Source organism: Podarcis cretensis (assembly GCF_951804945.1).
Source record: "Podarcis cretensis genome assembly, chromosome: 8".
In the NCBI taxonomy this organism is placed as follows: Eukaryota; Metazoa; Chordata; class Lepidosauria; order Squamata; family Lacertidae; genus Podarcis; species Podarcis cretensis.
In genome coordinates, this window is record NC_137177.1 from 20,687,514 (window position 1) to 20,711,731 (window position 24,218).

The following is a 24,218-nucleotide window of genomic DNA, read 5'->3' on the forward strand; positions in this document are numbered from 1 at the left end:
ATAGACATGAGAGGAAGAGAGTTTCTGTGTATGAGCTTACTGACAAATCAGGGGGCAATAAAAATCTACATCAGAAACAAGGAGGGATTGAAGATCTACATTGAGAACTGGGGCAGGAGAGAATCAAAGGAACCTTACCTGATGGTTGAAGTGGGTATCAAAGGACACAATGGAGGTGGGAGGGTTCTACTCTGAATCATGCCAGTCAGGTGCAAAGCCCAGGAGACTCCAGAGGGCAGCCCCACCATTTCCTTCTTAGAAGACCAGCAGTGCCTCCTTCTCACTAAGAGGCCACTGTAGAGGACCATGGGGTGGGGGTTTCTGCGGATGCATCAGATCTGGCCTTCAAGGAGCGTGCAGCAGCTGTTGTTGCTTCTGTGACAGCAGCAGCAGGCAATGCATTTTTGAAGGCCAGATATGCTGCCCCTATGGATCCTGCCACCTGAGGCCTTCCCTCATGGGTGAGCTTGCCTTGGTTATTGGACTCCAACTCCTCTCAGTCTTAGCCTGCAGAATCAATTGTCAGGGATAACAGGAGTTGGTCCCATCTGGAGGGACACAGGTTCCCCATCTCTGCTTTAAGTGCTCTGCCCATTCATAAATTTACCAGAGACAGAATCGCAAGACTTTCCCCTCTCATACATGGATTGCTCCCAGTGCCAATCTGATCTTCTGCATAAGCGTACAATCACACAGAAGCCCAAATTTCATTATTCATTCCTCTTCAAGAAAGGAGGGTAAGAATCATGCAAACAGAATGCTGTTCGCATGGTGGAAGAGAGGGGCTCACGCTGCTCTTTCCTATGATACTCAATTGGGGATACTGAGGCAGGAGATAAATTGGGTTTGTTTTTCATTTTTATGGAAATCTACGTAATTTGTGCTTCCAGAAACCATAAACAAAACAAAACACCTTTCTGAATTTTGCAATGCAGTTTTCAAACCAAAAATGTACAAAAATACGTACAAGTGTCCTTTAATGCATACTTTTAAAGCTTCTTATTAGTGAAAACAACATACGAAATGCATCCTGGTAGGGAAAATTGATTGCAACAAAATGTATATTAAACGAATCTGCATACAAAACTTTGCATGTTAAGAGAACTTCGCAATAATGCGCACAGCTGAACTTAGGACTGGAAAAATTAGAAACTGAGAGAAACAGAAATTGGCAGATGTTTTCATGACTCATTGAATAAATGAACAAAAACAATGCCTTAATGGGAAAAGGGGGTGGGGATAAGTAAAGATTTAAAGATTGTCCTCCCCTTTTAGCATGGACTCACCTGCACTTGACCGTCCTTGTTCTGTAGTAATGTGAGTGTCATGCCGTAGACCCTGACCGAGACCATCTTGGTGACAGACGCCTTCCCATCCGCCCAGGCCTCATTTTCCACATTGACAATAAAGGGCTTCAAACCTCGGCTGCTTCCGCTGGCCCTAGCCAAGGTATAGGTGCAGGTGCCTTGGAAGTCAAAGGCCAGTCCATCGAAGGAGAGGTAGTGAGGGTCACCTGAAGCAGAACAGGTGGCGCTGCCAACTGGGTGGCATTTCCGAACGCCATCTGACAACCGGCATTCCTGATTGGGGCCACAGGAGAATGCAACGCAGCTCACACTCCCCCCAGTTTGGCATGTGCAACGCTCCTGACACAAGGGGTAAAACGTATCTCCTGCCTGGTAGTATTGGCCTTGGTGGAGACAACCGCACTGGAATTCTGGGATGCATTGATCACCACTCAGCACGAAGCCCTTGTTGCACACGCAGTCTTCCTGGCACTTAGTGGGACATGGGGCTGCAACACAGGTCTTGGCGCAACCGCTAGCACAGAGCTCGTAGTGGCTATTTGGAGCACAAGAAAGACCTACCAAAGCAAAGGAAGAACATGGCTGAAAAAGCAAAGTTCTGGGTTGACCTGCTAAAAGAGGTTATGGGCCTCAAAAAGGCTTCCAGCATTCCGTTCTATTCTCAAAGTGGCCAGTCAGATGACAATGGGAAGTCCACAAGTAGGACAGAAGCACAATAGCAGTGTCCTACTTGTAATTCCCCTGCAGGGGCGCCAACTTCAATAAAATATCAGGGGAGGGCAGGTAAGCCCAACCCCCCCATTACTGATCACAGGTTATGGTGCATGCACACCATTTGAATGGCAATTACTTGGGGGGGGGGCGTTCCTCTTCAAATATTTTATTGGGGGCCATGGAGGGACTTTGGACCTAGAAGAGGTGCTGTGTTCCACCCAACATGGGGAGGGGGGTCATCATGTGCTCATGACGTCAAAAGTGTGACACACGTGTGATGTCACAGGCACTGGGAAGAGGCTGTGAGGCCTGATTAGGCCTGCCACCACTGTGCGGAGGCCCAGGAAGGCCTGACCCCTCAAGATGGGCTGGGGTGTAGCTCAGCCCTGTCCCCACATATTTTGTGCAGGGAGGAGATGTCCTCAACCCCATAGAGTTGGAGCCTATGGCCCCTAGGAGTTGGCTCCTATGTTCCCCAGCATTGTATGGACAGTTTGAAGGCAGATTCCAGGCTGTGAACTGGTCTTTGACCTATTACTCCCATCTGGGTCCATGCCCCACAAAACACATTTACATTTCCCCCCTTTTCAATGGTAGTATGTGCTATTTTTCATAGTGGGTGCCTCTACTGATTTACAAAAGTCCCCTGCTCCTTTGCAGCTGATCACTGAAGAAGTGAATGTTTAGCCAGGGGGTCGGGTGGGGCAATCAGGAGCCCCTGGGGCACAGGCAAGGCAGCATTGCTTGCTTGGCTTGCCAATGTTGCATAAGCAAGGCTGCCCTGTCCAGGCCATGCCACTGGCCACTACTGGGGTCATTGCTACATCCAACCATCTGCTTCAAGGCAGATCATCAGCAGGGAGATTTTTTGGACATAAGGTTTTACCCAAAATGGCACAGAAACAAAGTTAGTACAGTGGTACCTCGGGTTAAGTACTTAATTCATTCCGGAGGTCCGTTCTTAACCTGAACTGCTCTTAACCTGATGCACCACTTTAACTAATGGGGCCTCCCGCTGCCGCCGCGCCACCGGAGCCCAATTTCTGTTCTCATCCTGAAGCAAAGTTCTTAACCTGAAGCACTATTTCTGGGTTAGCGGAGTGTGTAACCTGAAGCATATGTAACCTGAAGCGTATGTAACCTGAGGTACCACTGTATATATATTTCAGAAGCAAAAGCAGTGTTGGTAACTTTGTGTGCCATTTCAGATAAATTACCATGTTCTATGAAGATCTGAGGAATTTCAGAAAACAGCTCTGGGCACTTACTGCAGAAGGTGTCCGATCTCCAAGGATAGAGGTTCACCCCAGCTGCCTGGCACGCTGAAGCATAGCTGGCAATGACCTGGCAGATCACAGCTTGTTGGCCATCAAAGAAGCAATAATTGTACACACAATCTTGGAAGTATCCTTCTGGATCCACTTTGCTGTGACATTCTCTGAAGGGGCCGCCCTTGGCTAGGATGAGCCCACACTCTTTGTTGAGGCTCCGTTGACGCTTCTCAATGGTCAGCCGTGCAGGGCACTCTCCCTTGGCCCCCTCACTGCAGCCTGGCACCTCCCGCACTTTCCAGCTCTGACCAAAGGCCGATGGGCTTGGAGCCACTGTGCCATCTTTCATGGTCAGATCATCCTGCTTGTTGCCGTTGAAGTTCCCACAGAGACCACACAGGGCGCCATCGTAGCTGCTGGGCACAGTCACAGTGGCGCGGCTTTGCCAGTCAAAGGTGATGGTGATCTTGAAGTCTGTCTGGACCACTGCCTCTTGCCCTCTCTTGTATATGGAGATTCTGCCGTTGCCGATGCTGAAGGGCAGGTTGGTCAGCAATCCATTCACCTAGAGCCCATTTTAAAAGGGGAACATTTCAGAAGTGCCTTTGTAATAGCCTTGCCAGTTAGCTCAGTTGGTTAGAGCGTGGTACTGATAATGCCAAGGTCACGGGTTTGATCCCCATATGGGTGCGTATTCCTGCACTGCAGGGAGTTGCGCTAGATCATTGTTTCTCAACCTGTGGGTCCCCAGATGTTGTTGGACTGCAACTCCCATCATTCCTAGCCAGCATGACCAGTGGTCAGGGATGATGGGAGTTGTAGTCCAACAACATCTGGGGACCCACAGGTTGAGAACTGCTGGGCTAGATGATCCATGGAGTCCCTTCCAACTCTATGATTCTGTGATACTTGATGTATCTGTGGCAGCTTTGCTTAGCCTTATGCATTCTGATCCTTGGGAGATCAATACTATCTGGAATGCATAAGGCTAACCAAGGCTGCTCCAGAGTACAGAGGTCAACAGCAAAACTTATCATTTGAGGTAGGAAATTCAACTCTTATAGTCCAATGCCCCTGCAATGCAGGATTTTTTTGTCCAACGTAATACTTCATTAAAAAAAAAAAAATACTGCTGGAAAATAGATTTCATATAATCACAAAATGGTCTCTTTGCAAAAGCAATGAAAAATGGACACAGCCCACTTCATCTTTCTTCTGGGCACTAGCCATGGAGAGGAAAGGAACCATGCCAAGAACAGTCGTAGCTTGGAAGTCAAATAGAATTTATTCCGGGAATCCGTTCGACTTTCAAAACGTTCAAAAACCAAATCGTGGCTTTTGATTGGCTGCAGGAAGCTCCTGCAGCCAATCAGAAGCCACAGAATCCCCGTTGTATGTTCGGCTTCCAAAAGAACATTCGCAAACCGGGTTCACGGTGTTTGGGAACCAAAACGTCTGAGCTCCAAGGCGTTCAGCAAGGTACGACTTTACCTTAATTATCATAATAATCCCCTCCACTGTTCTCAGTAGTTTCCAACTGTGATGTTCCAGATGAGGAGCGGGGAACCTTTTTCAGGCTGAGAGCCACATTCCCTTCTGGGCAACTTCCTGGGGAACCACATGCCACAGGTGGGAGGGGCCAAAAGCAAAATTGGGCAGAGCAATGAATGCTAATTTTACCTTTGTACAGTAGGCTAGTTTCACACGTGCTCATATATCCCTCTTTATCTTTCTTCCAGAAAAACATTATTAGGATTCAACGGACACATTCAAATCAGGAAAAGCACTCAAGGAGGTTACAGAGCGAGGTTAGGGAAGGATGTACCCTGGAGAGAAGTATGGCAGGGCGGGGGGGGCACTGTTGGGAGAGTCCTGAGGGCCAGGAAGACTTGGAGGGCTGCATTTGGTTCCCCACCTCAATGATTGGGCATTTGAAACATGCCACAGAGTGTGTGCGGAGTAGACCACACAAATGGAAACACTGAAGAGACGTAAAAATATCTTTGCATGGTTTAGTAAGAAAACTCCTCTAACATACCGTATTTTTTGCTCTATAAGACTCACTTTTTCCCTCCTAAAAAGTAAGGGGAAATGTGTGTGCGTCTTATGGAGCGAATGCAGGCTGCACAGCTATTCCAGAAGCCAGAACAGCAAGAGGGATTGCTGCTTTCACTGTGCAGAGATCCCTCTTGTTGTTCTGGCCTCTGAGATTCAGAATATTTTTTTTCTTGTTTTCCTCCTCCAAAAACTAGGTGCGTCTTGTGGTCTGGTGCGTCTTATAGAGCGAAAAATACGGTACATCTTACATAGTGTCCATAATGATCACCCATCCATCCACCAGGGCAGAGTAAGCTACATACTGCACATTATACATCATCCACAATTGCTGACACAGCTAATTACAGTGACTTATCAGCACCTGCTACACTGCTACACAGCTGTAAAAAATAGGTCAGGACCCTGGCTTTTAAAGTGGCACACATCCTGTGATACAATAACGAACCCTAACATTTAAACAAACTATTCAACAAAACTCACCACAACTTTTGCAGGGTTGTCTCTGCTGATCACAATGGATGCCCCATCAACCTTCACTTCTACAAGCCGGGTAAAGGACACAGACTGGCTGCCTCGATGGTCATTTTGGACGAGCACCTGGAAGTCAACCAGGCCCCTCCGCTTCTCACACAGCGCAGCAAACTGATACACACAGGTGCCTATGAAGTCAAACTTCTGGCCATCAAAGCTAAGGTAGTGGGGGCCACCGAAAGCAGAGCAGGTGGCATTCCTGGTAGGGGAAATGGTGGTGGTTGGGTAACTCGGGGTTGTGGGGATTGTGGTGGCAGGATTGCTGGGGGGAGGCTGTATGAAAGGGTAACAGTCCTGGACTCCATTCTGCACCTCACACCGCTCCCAGCTTCTGCAGCTTGTTGCCCAACACCTCACATCTCTGGTTTTTGCATCACAGACGCAGCGCTTTGTGCATGTCTTGTCTGCCCAGAACTGCTCACCGGGGGAGAAGGCGTCCCCCTCGAACACACACCCACAGACCATAGTGGGAATGCATTCCCCTTCATCCAGCACAAAGCCCTTATTGCATTGGCAGCCCCCCACACAAGGCAACGAGGAACAGTCCTTGGGCCCAACTGTGTCGCTGCAGGTGGCCGGGCATGGAGACCCACAGGCTTCATAATGGCTGTTCTCAGGACAGGATTTTGCTGTCAAAAGAGAGAAGATCCCAGTTAACGGTGCAAGATCAAACTATTAAAAGATAGTCCTCGACAGTACTCTGAATTCTTTTAGCCTAACGTGGGTGGCGCTGTGGGTTAAACCACAGAGCCTAGGGCTTGCCGATCAGAAGGTTGGTGGTTTGAATCCCTGTGACGGGGTGAGCTTCCGTTGTTCAGTCCCTGCTCCTGCCAACCTAGCAGTTTGAAAGCACGTCAAAGTGCAAGTAGATAAATAGGTACCTCTCTGGCAGGAAGGTAAACGGTGTTTCCATGCGCTGCTCTGGTTTTGCCAGAAGTGGCTTAGTCATGCTGGCCATATGACTCGGAAGCTGTACGCCGGCTCCCTCGGCCAGTAAAGCGAGATGAACGCTGCAACCCCAGAGTCGGCCAAGACTGGACCTAACGGTCAGGGGTCCCTTTACCTTTACCTTTTACCTCCCAAACATAGCCTCATATGCATCTTCCTGAGTTGCTTGGAGGAAGTCTTCTATGCAGATGTGCTAATATACCCTCCCTTTGCCTTCCTTGCCCATATAACTCAATTCCTCTTCTGCTGCAACATGGAAATGGCCATAAAGATCAATAAGAGCAACTTTTCCTGCTGCTGCTGCTGCTGCTACTACTACAACCACCTATATCAGGAATGAGGAACCTGTGCCTTGCCAGATGTTGCTGGACTACAATTCCCATCATCCCTCACTATGGGTCATGTTGACTGGAGATCATGGGAGTTGAACAGCATCCAGAGAGCCACCGGGTCTCTATTCCTGATTTATACAGTAAATTTGCCTATAGTCATGTTCCTTTCTCTATGGAAAAAAAAAAAGAGAGCACATTCTGTTCTCAGGTACAGAGAAGATAATCAAACTACTCATTCATAGCACAAATTATATGTGCAACTTAGGATACTTACCACAAGAGCAAATGGCCACAGAGCCATAGCCATCAGCAAATGCACCTCCAAGGATGAAGAGCCCAAAAGGAGCGCTGGGATGCTCTACAGAGAGGGCACTGGCTTCTTTGCCCAAGCTAAGTTGACTGAAAGAATAGTCTGTTCCAGGGATGCGTGTCCACTTGGCATCTGTAATGGCTCTGTTCTCTAGTGTGATCCCATTTGAATCTAAGGTTTTTGCTACAATGACAGCAAAATTATCAAATGCCTTAATCCCATCAATGTGATATGATGTGCAATAGCTTTTTAAAGCAGGAACGTTGATGAGGAAAGGGTCGTAGTTCTTGCTGTTACCAGCAAAGAAGAAAAGGACCTGGATTCCTGCATTGGCAGAGAAGAAATAGGACTGAGATGGCTGCATTTGAAACTGGATGACTTCCCCAGCCACCGCGCGGCGGGAGCTTGGAGTGGCCCCAGACTGGTATTGGATCAAAGTGTTATCTTGGGAAGCGACGACATACACAGTGTCAGTCTGAGTTTGGAAGGGCACTGGGGGAACTATGAAGGTGCTGCCCCAGCTGGAAACAGGCAAGAGCTGCTCAGCAACATGGTCGCAAGATGAGAACTGCTTGGCACAGCTGTGCCCACTCAAAACAGCCACGGGCGCAACTGATTCAACCTTGGTGCCAGACAAATCAGCTGAGCTTTGCAGCTGGATTGCTTGGAAAGCTTTGAGGTCAGCAACAAGCCTGCTCCCTGCAGCATAAACCTTCCCTTGGAATGTCACAGCCCCTTTCAGGTGAATAGTGACTTGAGTGGGGAATTCATAGGCTACAACTGCAAATTCCTTGAAAGTGTTTGCGTCATTCCCCACTGGGGTTACCACATAATATGATGTGCCCAACTGATGAGTTGGGTACACAATTGTGGTAGCACTTGTGGAGATCCTGTAATTGTGGGAAACAACTGAGATCTCTTTGTCGGCTTGAATCCACACAGCTGCATCAAATATTCCAGTCCCCTTCATCTCCAAAGAGGTTGGGACCTCAACTGACACTGTCTGCTTATTGACAGAAACCTTTTTATTGAATGTAGACTTGTTCGCTGTGACCGTGACGGTTGTTGCAGGATGATATCCAGTGATAAGCAACTCAAACTTAGGATTGGGTTGACTTTCCAAGAGGTTCTGAAGGAAGGCTGTGACAAATTCCTCCCCACAGGAACTTGCTCCACAATACCCTGAAAGGCATAATTAACAAAGTGCAATTAACTTGTAGCTTGCGCAGGGATTACGTTCTGGAGATAGTGAAAGCTGAAATTCTGTATAGTCAAAACAATCCTCAGAACCAACTCTTCATAAGAAATCTTACCTTTCCAGAACAGTGCACCGACTGAGCCTTGCCCCCCATGTAGAGCAGATAGTTTCTGAGCTCTTCAAGTTGTTTATTGGGCTCTCGGAGGTTCTCGCAAGATCTTGGATAGCCCCACAAGATCTTCCAGGAGCCTCCCAAGCCCAGTAAATAATGTGGAAAACTTAAAAGCTCTTTCCGCACTGGGAAAACCCAACACAGAAAGGTCTTTTAAGCTCTCCACCTTGTGTGCTTTTAATTTGTGAGGTTTCAGTTGGTTGCCAAACCTGTAAAGCTGCACAAAGTTCAATACAGCTCAATATGGTGCTATAATCACATGGTGTTGTAGCATTTGAAATATTGTGTACTCCTCTGACTGTATTCTTGTAGGACAGGACAATTGTGATAATGGAATCAAAATTATTAATTAAAGGAATCCTTTAATAATGCTACTTGGTTATATCAAGGACGTGGCATTTCAGAAAGATAAACAAAATGGCTATTAATCTTTTAATAGCAGCTCACATGCATGACCTAAACATGGGGGGGGGGCGATGATGATGATGACGATGATTTATTTATACTCCGCCCATCTGGCTGGGTTTCCCCAGCCACTCTGGGCAGCTCCGAGCAGAGCTTTTTATGCCGCTCTCTACACAAACTACTGCAAGCAAAGTGACTTCTAAATATCTGAATTAGAAACCTGGATGATTAAATTTTGGGATTTAATAAAGATGGCAAAATTTAAAGATATAATCAGGGCCAGGAAAGGGAGGCAAAGAGATAATTGCTTTATTGAAAAACTGAGGGTTTTTAAAAAATGTCATATGGGAATGAAATAATAATAATAATAATAATAATAATAATAATAATAATAATAATAATAATATATTTATACACCACCTATCTGGCTGGGTTTCCCCAGCCACTCTGGGTGGCTTTCAACAAACAATTAAAAATACATTAAAACATCAGTCTGGGAGATGATGGAAGTATGGAAGATGACTTGAACCCTGAAATGTTCAACACTCTGCTACAAACACCAAGCCTTAACAGATGAATAATTGCTGCCTCTTTTATTCATAGCAGAGTGTTAAGTGATCTGAGAAAAGACACACTGCAGAGTTATACTTTGTAAATACTTGGCTGCAGGGATGAAGAACTGGTGAACTCCAGATTCTAATGGACTACCACTATCATCCATGAATATTGGCTGTGCTGTCTGGGGCTGATCATTATTACTGTTCCCACCCTCTGGACCTCTCATGGAGGAGGTGGCCCATGAAGAAGGGCCTCAGATGATGATCACAGGGTCTGGGAGCTGAGCATCATCAGCCATAGGCTCCCCACCACTGCAGGGGAAGGGCATGTTTTCCCCCCACAACAAACAGGATATCCATCGCCATGCACTGTACGCTTTTGTCAAGGGGAATTTGCCAGGCTCTGAGCGAGTTACTGTTCTGCCAATATCTCTAATTGCCCCGAAGAGGTCACACCCACACCATGCGTCTGTAGCACCCTTATACAGTGGTACCTCCAGTTACGAACTTAATTCGTTCCGGAGGTCCGTTCTTAACCTGAAACTCTTCTTAACTAGATACATGCTTTTGCTAATGGGGCCTCTTGCTGCCGCTGTGCCGCCGGCACACGATTTCCATTCTCAGCCTGGGGCAAAGTTCTCAACTCAAGGCAACTCTTCCAGGTTAGCAGAGTTTGTAACCTGAAGCGTTTGTAACCTAAGGCCTTTGTAACTTGAGGTACCTCTGTACTACTGTTAGTTATGGCTTCCCCCAAAGAATCCTGGGAACTGTCATTTATATATTCTAAGAGTGCTGGGACTCATACCAGGCATACCAGGCTGGGACTCGGTAAGGTGTAGGGTAAGCAGTTCAATTGTTCTTTGGGAGAAAGTTGTGACCAGGTACAAAACTGGAAGGAGTGTCTGCCTAGATGGGTCAACCTGCAAGTTCATGGTTAATTCCAAACTCACCACATAGAAGTGCCAACCAGGTCCAAAGCAGTAGCTGTTTCCTTGCCATGGCTGCAAGACAGCAAAATAAAGTAGTTCAGATATTATGATTCAGGGTATAATTCAGTCCCCACCAACCTACCCTGGCTCTGACCATCTGGTTCAAACATCTCCTTTTACCTAACACTGGTAACCCCCCCCCCAAGCTCTTGGCAGTAAAGAAATATGTATTTGTTTATGTCAGGCTGCATTTCTTGATACAGAAAGTATTGATCTGATGTGTAGAGATCTTTCCTATTCTATTTTTTTTTTTTAATAATATTTATTAAAAATTTTCCAGAATAAAAAGGAAAGATAGCAAGAAAGAAAAAAAAACAAATATGATTTACACTTGGTTTCAGTGGCATCTTTCCCGGACTCCCCCCCCCTCCCCCTCTTGTATTCCATTTCCCTTAAATTGATTCCACAGATTCTTACCTTATCTTTCCTATTCTAATTTATTCAAAAGGGTTCTGGGAGCTTCTATGTGTGAAAGAAACTGGTGCTGACACGTAAGTTTCTATTCTGCCTAGAAACAAGCAGACGCTTCATGATGGTTGGGTTATTGCTTCAGAGAAGCTGAGTACAGCTGGCTTAAACTGGTTCTGTTATCTCTTTCTGTCAAGGTCATGCTGGCTATAATAATAAGACCAGAAGGAGCTTGGGTTTCACTTTCTATCTCTCTTTCCTTCTGGTGTGGTGTTCTGTACATAGTATGCTTCATGTTATGGTTTTAGTCTTACTATAAGTTATTGTAAATTTAAGTTAAGTCTGTTGCAACTGGATTTCTTATGGACGGTGCCAATCCTGAATGTATTGGATCTGTGGCCATTACACTCATTTACTTACAGCAGCAGTAAAGCTCTGCTGGATGAAATATTAATCACCTCTGGTCTATTTTGGGAGGAATCCTGCAATGTGTTTTAAGTTTTTACCCTGCTAACTATATGTTGGAATCTCCCCTACTCAATATGAGTAGAATTTCATGACAGTTTATTGTAATAATTGGCAAAATGGGACATCCCAGGATCCAATCAGAAGTCAATATGGCTTCTGTAATTCTGGGGTGTCCCAGTCAAATCAGGACAGTTAGCAGTATGGCCATGATAGGGAGAGCCCTGATGCGAATCGCTGCAAGGTTGCTCAGTATTCCCAAGCTCAATTCTTCTTCCTGTCTCTAGTTTCATATCTGCGGCTCTCTGGGCCTGGCCACCCCCCAGAATACATAGATTTACATTATGTGGCACACTGCCAAAGACGCAACTGGAGATGGAAATCTGTGCTTGTGGCGGTCGTGGAGGAAAGGAAGAGTGAGTTTTATTAGGCTAGTGAAATGTAGTAATGTTTTCCCAGGACTGAGCAATTAACTATTCTGCATGCTTCGTTAGCTCTGAAATAAATGGCCCTGCAACAACGGCCTGATAACAAGGAAACTGTTGGATTTCACTGGACTAGCATGTTTTTTCTGCAGTGTGGGCTGGCACCAAAGAGGGTTGCATTGTGACACGTGCTGTGGTACAAAAGGGAGATGTAGTCCATAACATTATTGGTTACAACAAGGCATGGGGCTAGTATTGGTGATGAGAGAGCCTGACTGATATCCGATGCTGTGCCCACAGCCCATTTGCTAGGGCCCCACCAGGGAGCTGCATATTATCTTCCTATATACATGAAAATGTAAGGTGTCATCATGCAGCACAGTTTGTGTGGCTGCCAGTAGGTGACCTTGCAACATGAGGAGACGTAGGCAGGCCCAGGAAAGCTGTTTAATGGCAGAGGAGAGGCTCTTCACGCAGCAATTATTACTTATTATTATTATTATTATTATTATTATTATTATTATTAGTCCGTTTTATATATTTATACAGTGGTACCTCGGGTTAAAAATTTAATTTGTTCTGGAGGTCCGTTCTTAACCTGAAACTGTTTTTAAACTTAGGTACCACTTTAGCTAATGGGGCCTCCCGCTGCTGCCGCGCAATTTCTGTTCTCATCCTGAAGCAAAGTTCTTAACCCGAGGTACTATTTCTGGGTTAGCGGAGTCTGTAACCTGAAGTGTCTGTAACCCAAGGTACCACTGTATCTCACCTTTCTCCCAAGTTAGGATTCAAAGCAACGTACAACATTTAAAGAAACACCCAATATAAAATACAGAATAATTAGCCCTGGATATGAGCCTCAGCCACCACTGATAAGCAGCTCCTGGAAAGTTGCCTGTGAGCGAATATGACACTCAAGCTGGAGAAGGTTCCGCATTTCTGAATTTTGGGATTGCGTTTCGAAATATTGTTTTGGTATGTTGAATTAGTATCATCATTGAATTGCTCAGGAAGTAGAGTGGCAGAAGTCTTTAAAAATAATGAAGCAAAGAAGCAAGCATGATATTGTTGCAGTGAAAGAACTCTACAGTGTTGGTTGCTGTTGTTGTTGTTATTTTAAAAATGAATTTAAAATTACCTTCTGGTCACCATCATTATGGTTAATGGTGGCGACCAGAAAAGGTCCCTTAGCTCAGGTACGGCCTTGGTTGGCTTCATTCAGCGGAGGTGGTTGACAAAAAGAACCCAAAGCAATATCTTACCTTCAGCCCTTCAGTAGACCTGTTGCGGCACAGCGAAGGAGAGAAAAGGAGGGTTCTGCCCACCCACCTCTCTATCTCTTCACCGTTCGTTCCCTTTTTATAGGGACGAGGTGTCTTAAGTAAGTCCAGTTCCACCAAACTGTAGAGGAAGTTCTTCAGTAATTTAGAAGCAGCCGTAGGGACACTACAAAGGTCAAATAATGGTAGGATAGAGAATATGAAACCATTGTTGCACATATAATTCAGTTGTGAACTTTGGCTGATCCTGCCCTCCACCCAAAATCTTATCTCTCTCTTCTTCCTGCACACACCCAGTTCTAATTTGTGTGGCTTGGTTCAGTTCTTTGCTTCAGTGTCTCTCTCTCTCTGTGTGTGTGTGTGTGTGTGTGTGTGTGTGTGTGTGTGTATCGTTTACCATTTGTGAGCTGTGTTGCAAGGATCTGAAAAAGCAGGATATTTGGAAAGAGATGGTGGGGACTGCTCATTCACCTTGATCTTTCAGCGACTTTTGATACTGTTGACCATTGTATCCTATGGGTGCATCCCAAGGGTTTGGGGGTTGTGGGAACTGTGCTTCAGTGATTCCATTCCTACCTCCAGGGCCATTTCAAGGAAGTAGCTATGGAGCTAGAGATGTTCTGCAGTGTCCTACACAGTTCCAAGTTCTGGATTCAACACCATCACTGAAGGCTCAGGTAAGCTCAGTGGCTAAGGGTGCCTTTTTCAGCTCTGGCAGATTCGCCAGTTGTGGTACTATTTGGACAGAGATGACTAGGTCATTGGACTTCCTGCTCTGGTAACTTCTAGGCTTTTTAAAATAAAAATTTAAAAATGCACTCTACATGGGGCTGCCCTTGAAGATGACTCAAAAAAACTTCAATTGGTGCAAAATGCAGCAATCAGATTATTGGCCAATCTCACATAAGCCCTGTTTGAAAACAGCTGGGCTGGTTGGTAGTTCATTTCCAGGCCCAATTCAAGGTGCTCACATTCGTTTTTAGGGCTTTAGAAGACTCAGGGCCCAAATACCTAAATGGCCACCTCCTTCCCTACAGGTGGAGCACACAGGTGCTAAGGTCAGCAGATGGGGCCCTCTAGGTTGTCCCACTGCCCTCAGAAGCTTGGGGTCTGGTGACCCAGGAGAGGGCCTTCTCTGGGGCAGCTGCTAAGTTGTGGAACTCCCTTCCCTCAGAAGTGCATCAGGCACCTTCATTATACAACTCCTGGCAAATACTAAAGACATACCTCCTTACCTCTTTACCCCAACTTTTGATACTTGAGTCTGCAATACTTCAAGGACCGCCTCTTTCCATATAAGCCTACCTGCAGGGGCGTAGGAAGGGGGCAGGGGGTGGTCCTCCCCGGTTGTCATCCCAGAGAGGGGTGACAAAATCCACCGTGGGCAGATCGCCACACACCAATCACCCCCTGGGAGGATTGCCCTGCCCACTGGGTGAATCATCCCACCCCTGAGTGCCGCTCTGGGTGCCCGAGCAGCTAGCTCCGCCACTGCCCACCCGGACCCTGACATCATCTTCTGAGGCCTTCTTTGTATGCTTCCTCCTCAAGAGGTCTGGCGGTTGGCAACATGAGAACAGGCCTTCTCTGCAGTGGCACCCCCTCTGTGGAATGCTCTCCCCAGGGAAGTTCACCTGGCGCTTTCATTATACATCTTTAGGCGCCAGGTAATTTTTTTTCCTTTTTAACCAGGCTTTTGGTTTATCTGATTTACATCCTATGCAAATCGGGGGGATATTGAGTTGTTTTTGTTTTTATTATGTATTTTGTGGTTTTTTATCTTGATTTTATTCTGTGAACTGCCTTGAGACCCCCAGGTATAGGGGAGTATATAAATTCAATAAATAGTAATAATAATATTTTTAGAACCCACCTTATTTCTGTAATTTAAAGTTGTTTAAAACTGTTTTTAATGCTGTGCTTTAATTGTTGTAAGCCACCCTGGGTGTTTTTAACCCATGGGTGAAGTCAGAGCTGTAATAGATAAGTGTGCCATTTTGTGTTATGCCATGAACCACAGAGCAGCCATATTGTGACTTCCACCAAGAGCACTATGAACAGATTCCAGTCAGACAAAAAACATTCAAGAAGAGCATACCCTTCGACATGGAAAAGTGTGAATCAATGCTGGGGAGGGGTGTGGCATGGGGAGAGCCCCCATGCCAGATAGAGAGGACTGTAGGGTGACACCCCCCTAATGCTTGAAGATCCCAACTCTGGTTTAGAGAAACTGTGGAAATACAAGAGGTAGCGAAATATTCTGCATGCCCCTTGTGGCCATTATAGTTCCCCATTGTCTGTGGCATTATCCCATGTGAAGGTATTTAAGGCTCTGCCCTTAAGTTCTAATAGTATAACCATTGATTTTCCATCTAATGTCAAGCCTTGGGGCAGAGCATTTTGGCATCGCCATAAGGCAGATTGAGAAAGTGTTAGGAAGAGGGCTTACAAGATGTCAGTCATTTAGGCTGACCCGTTTCTTGGACCTTGCTCACCTGAGTCTTCTGATTGCAGAGCTTCTTGTCAAATCTCCAGGGACTTGACCAGATTTCCCTGCACATCCCCAAAGCCTTAAAAATTACTTGTCCAAGGTAGGGATGTGGAGACTGGTTGAAAATGATGGGGTGATATGGGGTGTGGGGGGAGATACCTGGCCTGTTTCTGAGCATTCAGCAGAGATGCATGTAATTGGCTAATCAGATTCCAAATTGAGTCAAAAGGTAGCTTGCCCATCAAGTGTCAACTCCAGTGCACTGTGTTCTTTTCGGAGCAGTTACTCATTTCACAACCTAACTATTGCAATACTGATGAGGAAGGCCCATGGCTGAAAGCAGATGGTCTCAGGTTCAATCTTCAGCAACTCCAGGTGAGATTGGGGGCATCTACTGATTGAAACTGTGGAGAACTGTTGCTAGTCGGGGCAGACAATAGCGAGCCAGATGGGGCAACGGTTTTATTTGGTATAAGGCACCTCCCTATGTCCTCATGCCCCAGGGGCGTGGTGCAGTTTTAGGGACTGTACATTTCTTTGGAATGAGATGTCAAAACTTTAGACATTGTGGTCCAATTTACAGAAATTGTAGTATTCCTTGGAAGGGCCTGATCAAATGCATTAATAGACCAGAGACCCACAGCCAAGATTTGGATGTTTTGTTCAAATCAGTAAGTGAAATTCAAATGATTTCCCCTCTCCCTCCCCAGTACGTGTCCCTATTTATGAAAGGCAGTCTCTACCTGTGGGTCTGGGTACAGGGGAGCCACGTGCAGTGGGGTGGAGGTAGGGGCGTAGGAAGGGGTGTGTGGTCTGCCCCAGGTGTCATCCCTAAGGGGGTAACAAAATGGCACACCGCAGGGGGCGGCACTTGCCACAGGGCCTGGCCTGCAGCGCACCTGAGCCATGTGCCTCTCCTGGGAGTGACGCGGTGGCTCGGGGCCCCGCTCTTCCCGAAATGACAACGTGGGGCTTGCATCCACCAGGCAGACTCCGAGTGCTGGATCAGCTAGCTACGCCCCTGGGTGAAGGCATGATAAAGATGCCGTAGCCACAGGGCAACTAAACGGGATTTCAACAGGTCACAACGTTGTTGTTTATAGTTGTTAGCAGGTGTAGCATAGGCACTGGGTGTGTATCCTGAATCGACCAGCCCCTCTGGAACCCAGCAACAACTGAGGCCTGTGCTTGTATAACCAGAGAGTGGATCTTGTTTCCTTCTGGTCTTCTTCCAAAACCCTGCCCTCTGGCTCACCTGCTATGAGCTACAACCACGGACAAGCACCAGCAGCCAGCATGGCTGGTAGAGGAGGAAGTGATGTGTTCCCTGGCTGTGCTGAAGTCAAGAGGCCACCCTGACTTGCTGTGGCCGTATCGGACTGCAACACCACTCCCTTAGCCAACTTGGGCTAAGCCGTAATTTCTGCTCCTGTTTTTCATTAAGTGAGAGAGCTGTAGCTGTTTGCCAGTCTGGCCTGTTCCACCACCAGAGCCTTCATCTGCATCACAGACCCTCCAAATGTCCCTGTTTTCCAGGGTGGTTCCTGATTTAGAGAAGCCATCCTGATTTCTGATTTGATCCTTTTCCTTAGGATGTTCCTATTTTCATTGGAGAGATGCTGGAGGTTATGGAGTTATCCGACCCCTGAGCCAACTGAAGGCAATCTTGTATAGGGAAGGGGGGTTTCTGTTTAATGTTTTATTATGCTTTTATATATTTTGAAAGCTGCCCAGAGTGTCTGGGGCAACCCAGTCAGATGAGTGGGGTATAAACAGGAAAATTATCATTGTGGAATGGGACGTCCCAATTTTCACCACAGAAACCTTAGAGGGTATGGCATTGACCTCTGGCCACTGAGGAGATGACGGGTGCCCAGTCCAATTCTAAGCCAGCATGGCCCCCTCCATTGCCTGGGGCATGGAAATGCCAGTGTCGTCATGAACTCAACCCCAACCCCCATGTGGGTTTTCATTTGCTTGCTCAATCCAAAGCTGCCTCCCTGCTAAAGCCCCATTTGCCCCACTCATTTATAACAGGAATGCAGGGGGCATGTCAGCTGTTGGATCAGTGCCTCCACTCGCCTAGCCAGGTCCTGCACCTGCTGCACCAGTGCTCCTTGCTTTGTCTGTGCATCCCATGGATATGAGTGATATTACTGCCTAGCAGGGGGTTGGACTAGATGACCCTTGGTGTATCTTCCAACTCTACAGTTCTACGATTCTGTAAAGCTTTTGGTAGAAAACAAGATCCGGATCCAAGTCCTTTGTCCATCAAGAGCCAGGAAAATTGAAATGAACTAATAGGGATTTCTGCAGTCTAATAGGATTTCCAATAAGGGGGTTAACCCTAGGTCATTGCGCTTAAAATAGCATTTCCATTTTAATGAGAAATTACTTATTTCACCACAGAGCCTCTGCAATTGTTTTTTTCTTTTTCCTTTTTAAATGTTTGATACCGTTTTAGGGAATAGCTAAAGGAGATGAGGCAAGTTTAAGAGGAATTCATCCAGGATGTGGTAATGATTTCAGAAAACTGCTGTTTTATTAAGAAACTGCAATTTGTCATGAAGAGATTAAAGACCAGCAGCCAGGGATTTGGGCGGATCCTTTAAATTCATACAAACCTCAGGTGGGGTGGGGGTGGGGCAGAAGAATAGATGCTAGTGATTTTTGCTTTCCCCCCACCTCTGCCCAGCCAGGTGACACCAGAAAAGGATGGAGCTCAGAGTCTGAGAATGAGAAGCAGGTCCAACTCATCTCAGCCACATTTCTAGTTGTGTTGAGCGAGGATCCCCCACGTTGCTGACCCTGAAGGCCAAAGCTGTGGTTAAGCATAACATCAAGCTGGTACCCTCAAGATGTTGCAGAATTACAAGCCCTTTACAAGCTTGCAGTTGGAAGCAGTAGGAAAAAAGCTCGACAACTTTTGTGTCCGGAATTTCACTTTTTGAACTCTAAACTCTTCTCACCCTTGGCCATTGGCCATGCTTTGCTAGGGTTGATGGGAGTAGGGATTGAGCTCTCTGAAATTTTATAATTCATTGGCTTTCAAGATCACCTTGTGCAAAATTGGCTTGCTAAATCATTCAGTTTGCCAAATACCTTACAACCAAACCCCAACTAGTTTATTGTGAAATTACTGCAATGGACCTTGACCTTTATTCGTCCCCAAAACTCCTTTCATGATTGAAAGTACAACTTAAGTTCGACTAATATTAATCATTCATTCTTGGCTGCCATAGGTGGTATTTCTCTGCGCCCAGTGTCTTGCGTTGTCATTGTTCTCAGAAAAACAAAGTTCTCACCTTACACTTCCCCCAGGATTCACCCCTTTCTGCCATCTTTCTCCTCCTCCTCTAAAGACTGATTACTCCACTCAACTTGAAAGGACCACACATTCTTGGTGTCTTTTGATAGCTAAACTGTTCTGGGATTTTTTTTGTTATTGTTATTGTTATTTTTTAATAAAAAAGAATTGGGGTGTGTGTGTTGTGTTGTTTAAATTGTTTTTTTTAATAATATTTATTAAAGTGTTGTTTACATTGTTAAAGGATCTTTTATACTTTTGTCCTACCTATTGTCTTCCTTAGTTATTTTATTTTGCCTTCCCATTTGTATATTACTTTCATGTCTCATTTTACTCACCAACCATGTCATCACTGACCCCACCTCACCCTACCAGTCCCTGCCTGTCATCCCCAAAATTTTATCCTGAGGCCACAGACTACCTCACATCATTTTTGTTGTCATTTAGTCATGCCTGACTCTTCATGACCCCATGGACCAGAGCACGCCAGGCACTCCTGTCTTCCACTGCCTCCCGCAGTTTGGTCAAACTCATGTTAGTAGCTTCGAGAACACTGTCCAGCCATCTCGTCCTCTGTGGTCCCCTATGCAATTTTTTTTCTTTACAGCATTGGACTTTCCTTTCACTTCCAGGAACATCCGCAACTGAGTGACCTTTTGGCTTTGGCCCAGCCGCTTCAGCAGCTCTTAATGTACTTGTCCTCCACTCTTCCTCAGTAGCATGTTGGATGCCTTCCGACCTGAAGGGTTCATCTTCCAGTGTCATAACTTTTCTATGCCTGTTGTTTATGCCCATGGAGTTTTCTTGGCAGGGATACTGGAGTGGCTTGCCGGTTCCTGCTCCAGGTGGATCACGTGTAGTCAAAACTCTCCACTATGACCTGTCCGTCTTGGGTGGCCCTGCACGGCATAGCTCATAGCTTCTCCATTCAAGCCCCTTCGCCATGACAAGGCAGTGATCCATGAAGAGGTCACATCATTTACTAGAATTCAAAAGAGTGATCCATTGCCAACAACATTAGGTTTTACTACAATCTCCCCTGCCTTGTCCCGCAATGTTCACTTATGGGTTTGCAAGGGGTAAAAAAGATCCCTTAAAATTCCTGGGTGCCAGGTTCTCCCCATAATTTCTGAAAGCAGTAAATGCGGGGTTTGATCAATGGATTTCACAAGGGCTAGAAAATAAGTCGTGCCAGCTTCCTCAGGAGATTGGCTGAGAGAGATGCCATAAAAAACCAAAAACAGGTGATGGCAGAGCCATAACCCTTAGAAAAGGTGTCACACAAGAAGGGAAGATGTGGTTGGATTACAGTTCCCATCATCCCTGTTCATTGCCATGCTGGCTGGGGAAGAATTGGAGTCCAATGATATCTAGAAAGCTCCAAGTTCCCATCCCTGGTTTGAACAAATAGACCCATGGCCTTTAGGCCTTTGGCAGGCAGTGTTCTTCTAACTGTAGCCACAGCTGATTAACACCATGCAGCCATCATTTTGAATTTTTCACAGTGTCTGAGCACATGCAGAGAGCCTTTCTGTCATCACCATGTTACTTTAGCCATGCATCCTATGCTACTGGCAACAGAAGACATGAGTTCTGGGTGAGTTGGGCTGGACCTTAGCAAGGGAACGGCTGGCAATTCTCATTCTTTATTCCACATTTTATCAAGCAAATACATTCTTCAACTGTGTTGTGCTGCAGGTCTTCTTGACTCCCAAAGAGAGCAGTTAATCAGCGGAGATTCCTGGGAAATGATAGAGCAGAGAACAAATGATTTCTGGCCTTTGCTTACTATCTCATCTGGATGAGAGAACTTGTCGTACTTGGATCCTTTTTGCTCACCGGCAACTTTTAATAACTATTTCCAGAGAAAGGGGAACTTCCTTTAAAAAATGAAGTGGAAACTATAACTGGCCTCCAGTTCCTCTTGTTGCTGGCCAAAATTCAGAGAGCATTTGACGGTTGTCAAGTTCCAAGGCTTTGGTAGCTCAGTCAACAGAAGATGAGACCCTTAATCTCAGGATTGTGAGTCTGAGTCCCATGTTGGACAAAATATTCCTTCAATGCAGGGGGTTGGACTAGATGATGCTTGTGGTCCCTTCCAACTCTACACTTCTATGATTCTATGACTCTAAGGCCATGGAAGCACATGGAAGTAGCAGTCCATTTCCCCACTTTTAAACATAAGAATCCCCTACCATAATCTGTCTTTGAAGGTTCCCAAAGTGAGACATGAGAGCCTGGTGCTTGCAAAAGACAAAGCACAGTCATATGTATGGAGTTTTGTGGGGGTTTCAAGCCCACAAAAAGCAAAAAAATTAATTGTATCTATTTAGACAGGTTATTGTGCCTAAACCCAGTAGCAAAACGGTGTATAAATTAATTAAATAAGCAAGCGCTGAATGAAAGCAAATGGGTGGGGCCCCTGCTCGTGAATAATCTGAAGTATGAAGCCAGAGTTTAGAGCTGAGTTGCAGTGCTTTGGGCCAGATGTAAAGGAGCAAGCTGGGAGAAGACAGAGGGAAAGAGCAATATTTGATGTATATTTGAATCCAAGGATTTGGGAAATGAGACCCATTTGGGGTGTTACTGCTGTGAGCCCCTTCATCATAGGCTCAAGTTGTATATATGTATAAATAAACCATCTATCCTAAAGACACCACAGTCTCCATTGTGCCTCATTTCCAAAGGAAACATGACCCATGGGCAAGCGCCTGGAACCCCTGAAATCTCTCACCATTCAGGGATTGGGGTGACATGCAGCAGAAGGTACGAGAGGGCCCTCCTAATAGCGTGTGAGGAGGAGCCTTTTGTGGGTGTGTCTAAGATGGCTGCTGACATTAACTGCGGTGAGGGATTCTGAGCCTCCACAGGTTCACATCCAGAATAAATAGGCTGGGGTTTCTCCTTTGCTGGAAACTTCTGGAACTCGACTGCAGCAGTATATGGAGGGGAATGGCAGCTCTCTCTTCTTGTTCTCGTGAGAAAGCAGATCCCTCTTCTCATCCCCTCGTGAGGCAAAGCTGGCGTTCAAAAAAAGACTTCTCTGAAGCCCAGCCGTTCAGGAAAAAGCAACACAGAATGGATGAACAGCTCTGTGTGCCTCCTTCGCTCTCTCTTCTCCCTCATTATGAGGAACAGAGCTGGAGTGTGTCAAGGGCCTGGTCTTTTAAAGAAGAACAAAACAGAGAAGGATGGTAGCTTCTACTCTTGGCGTGAGGCTGAGGAATAAGCCTGGAGCTTCCCAGAAGCTGAGGCGCATATTGGAAACTGAGTTGAGATGACTAAATATGCCAGTTTTCTAGTCTTAAATTTCATTCTCCACAATTCTACATTTGAATTTTCTTTTTTTTTAAAGTCCACATGAAAATTCATCAGTACTTTAGTGCAAATTTCTCCCAATTTTCACATGTGATTGCAATTTTGCTCAATATGCATATTTTTTATTTTATTTTTTGTAAAACAGTTTTCCCCCTGAAGAATGCATTTTTGTATGTAATTTTTGCTGCTATCTGTATTTTTATTGGCACTTGAACTGAGTGCATGCTGGGGGGTTTTGTGCACAGTACTTGGCTGGAGAACTTCTTTGAGAAATTCAGAGAACTGTGAATTTTGAAGGAGGATTGTGCTTTGCTTTTTAAAAAATTGTTTCAGAAAGTACAGATTAGGTAGGTTCACCTTTGAATGAAAAATGAATTTCTCTTCCATCCCTAAAACAGAATATCAGGAGTGGGGGACTCAAATGGTAGCCCTCCGGGTGTTGTTGGATTACAACTCCCATCATTCCTGTCCATTGGCCATGCCACCCGGGGTTGATGGTAAAGGTAAAGGACCCTGACAGTTAAGTCCAGTCGCGAATGACTCTGGGGTTGCGGCGCTCATCTCGCTTTACTGGCCAAGGGAGCCAACGTTTGTCCGCAGAGAGTTTTTCCGGGTCATGTGGCCAACATGACTAAGCCTCTTCTGGCGAAACCAGAGCAGCACATGGAAATGCCGTTTACTTTCTTACCAGAGGGGTACCTATTTATCTACTTGCACTTTGACGTGCTTTTGAACTGCTAGGTAGGCAGGAGCTGGGACCGAGCAATGAGAGCTCACCCCGTCGCAGGGATTTGAACCAACGACCTTCCGATCGGCAAGCCCAAGGCTCAGTGGTTTAGACCACAGCGCCACCCTTATCCCCTATGGGGTTGATGGTAGCTGTACTCTAAAAGCATAAGAGGCATAATGTTTAAGCACTGTTGTCTCTGATCATTTTGTGAGAAACTAACCTGCTCCCAAGTGTCAGGGTTTTTAATTAATGAATGAAGCCAGTAGCCAGAAAAGAATTTAGACTGTCTTTATTCTAGGAAATGAAGTATAGAAACGAGGGCAAAATGAACACCACCATCACCCTGGCAACTGGAATAATGTCCACGCTGCATCTGAAAAGTCCGATTGCAGGGATTATTCAAGAAATTCAAGGTATGTGTGTGCTTAAACAATTTCCTATCCACTCCACCTCTCTTTGCTGATGTGAAAAATGTGCACCAGATACGGAGTGTATTCCACAAGTAAATAATTGTTCAGCTATTATTGGAAGGGATGACAAAATGGTAATAATGGTAATCTCCAAGGCTGGCAGACAAATAAAGCTAAGAAAATCCCACGTAACCAATGAACAGAGTACAGGCAGGACAATGAATATTTGTGCCAGAAGCAGAGTTCATAATGCTACAGCTAGAGACCCTATTCTAAAATCTCTTCCGCTGCTGAATAAAGACAGAGAATAGGGATGGGGAGCCTGTGACCTTCCAGATTTTCTTAGACTACAACTCCCATCATCCTGACAGTTGGCCAAACACAGGCTGGGGGTGATGTGAATTGGAGTCCAACAACATTACAGGGAGGGGCACAACTTTCCCATCACTACAAAAGAGGCAGGTATCATCTGACTTGTGGGGAACCCAGTCTGGTTTCTGGAAGGGAGGGGGTAACACACACAACTTCAAATGATATTAAAACAAAAAAATAAAAAACCTTCACACGCAGAAGTACAGTGGTACCTCGGGTT

At 45.8% G+C, this 24,218-nt stretch overlaps 1 protein-coding gene across 1 annotated transcript in view; it reads right to left on the reverse strand.

Moving 5' to 3' along the window:
* The window catches only part of LOC307221457 (IgGFc-binding protein-like), a 33,770-nt gene extending 20,353 nt beyond the window's left edge, over positions 1-13,417 (reverse strand). The window contains exons 1-6 of the mRNA XM_079985879.1: positions 13,353-13,417; positions 10,754-10,804; positions 7,436-8,653; positions 5,831-6,510; positions 3,290-3,857; positions 1,287-1,864 (exon numbers count right to left, since the gene is read on the reverse strand). Coding sequence (XP_079842005.1) covers positions 1,287-1,864; positions 3,290-3,857; positions 5,831-6,510; positions 7,436-8,653; positions 10,754-10,802 — 3,093 coding nt within the window. The 5' untranslated portion in view covers positions 10,803-10,804; positions 13,353-13,417. The remainder of the gene's footprint in view (positions 1-1,286; positions 1,865-3,289; positions 3,858-5,830; positions 6,511-7,435; positions 8,654-10,753; positions 10,805-13,352) is intronic.
* Between the last annotated feature and the right edge of the window lie 10,801 nt (positions 13,418-24,218).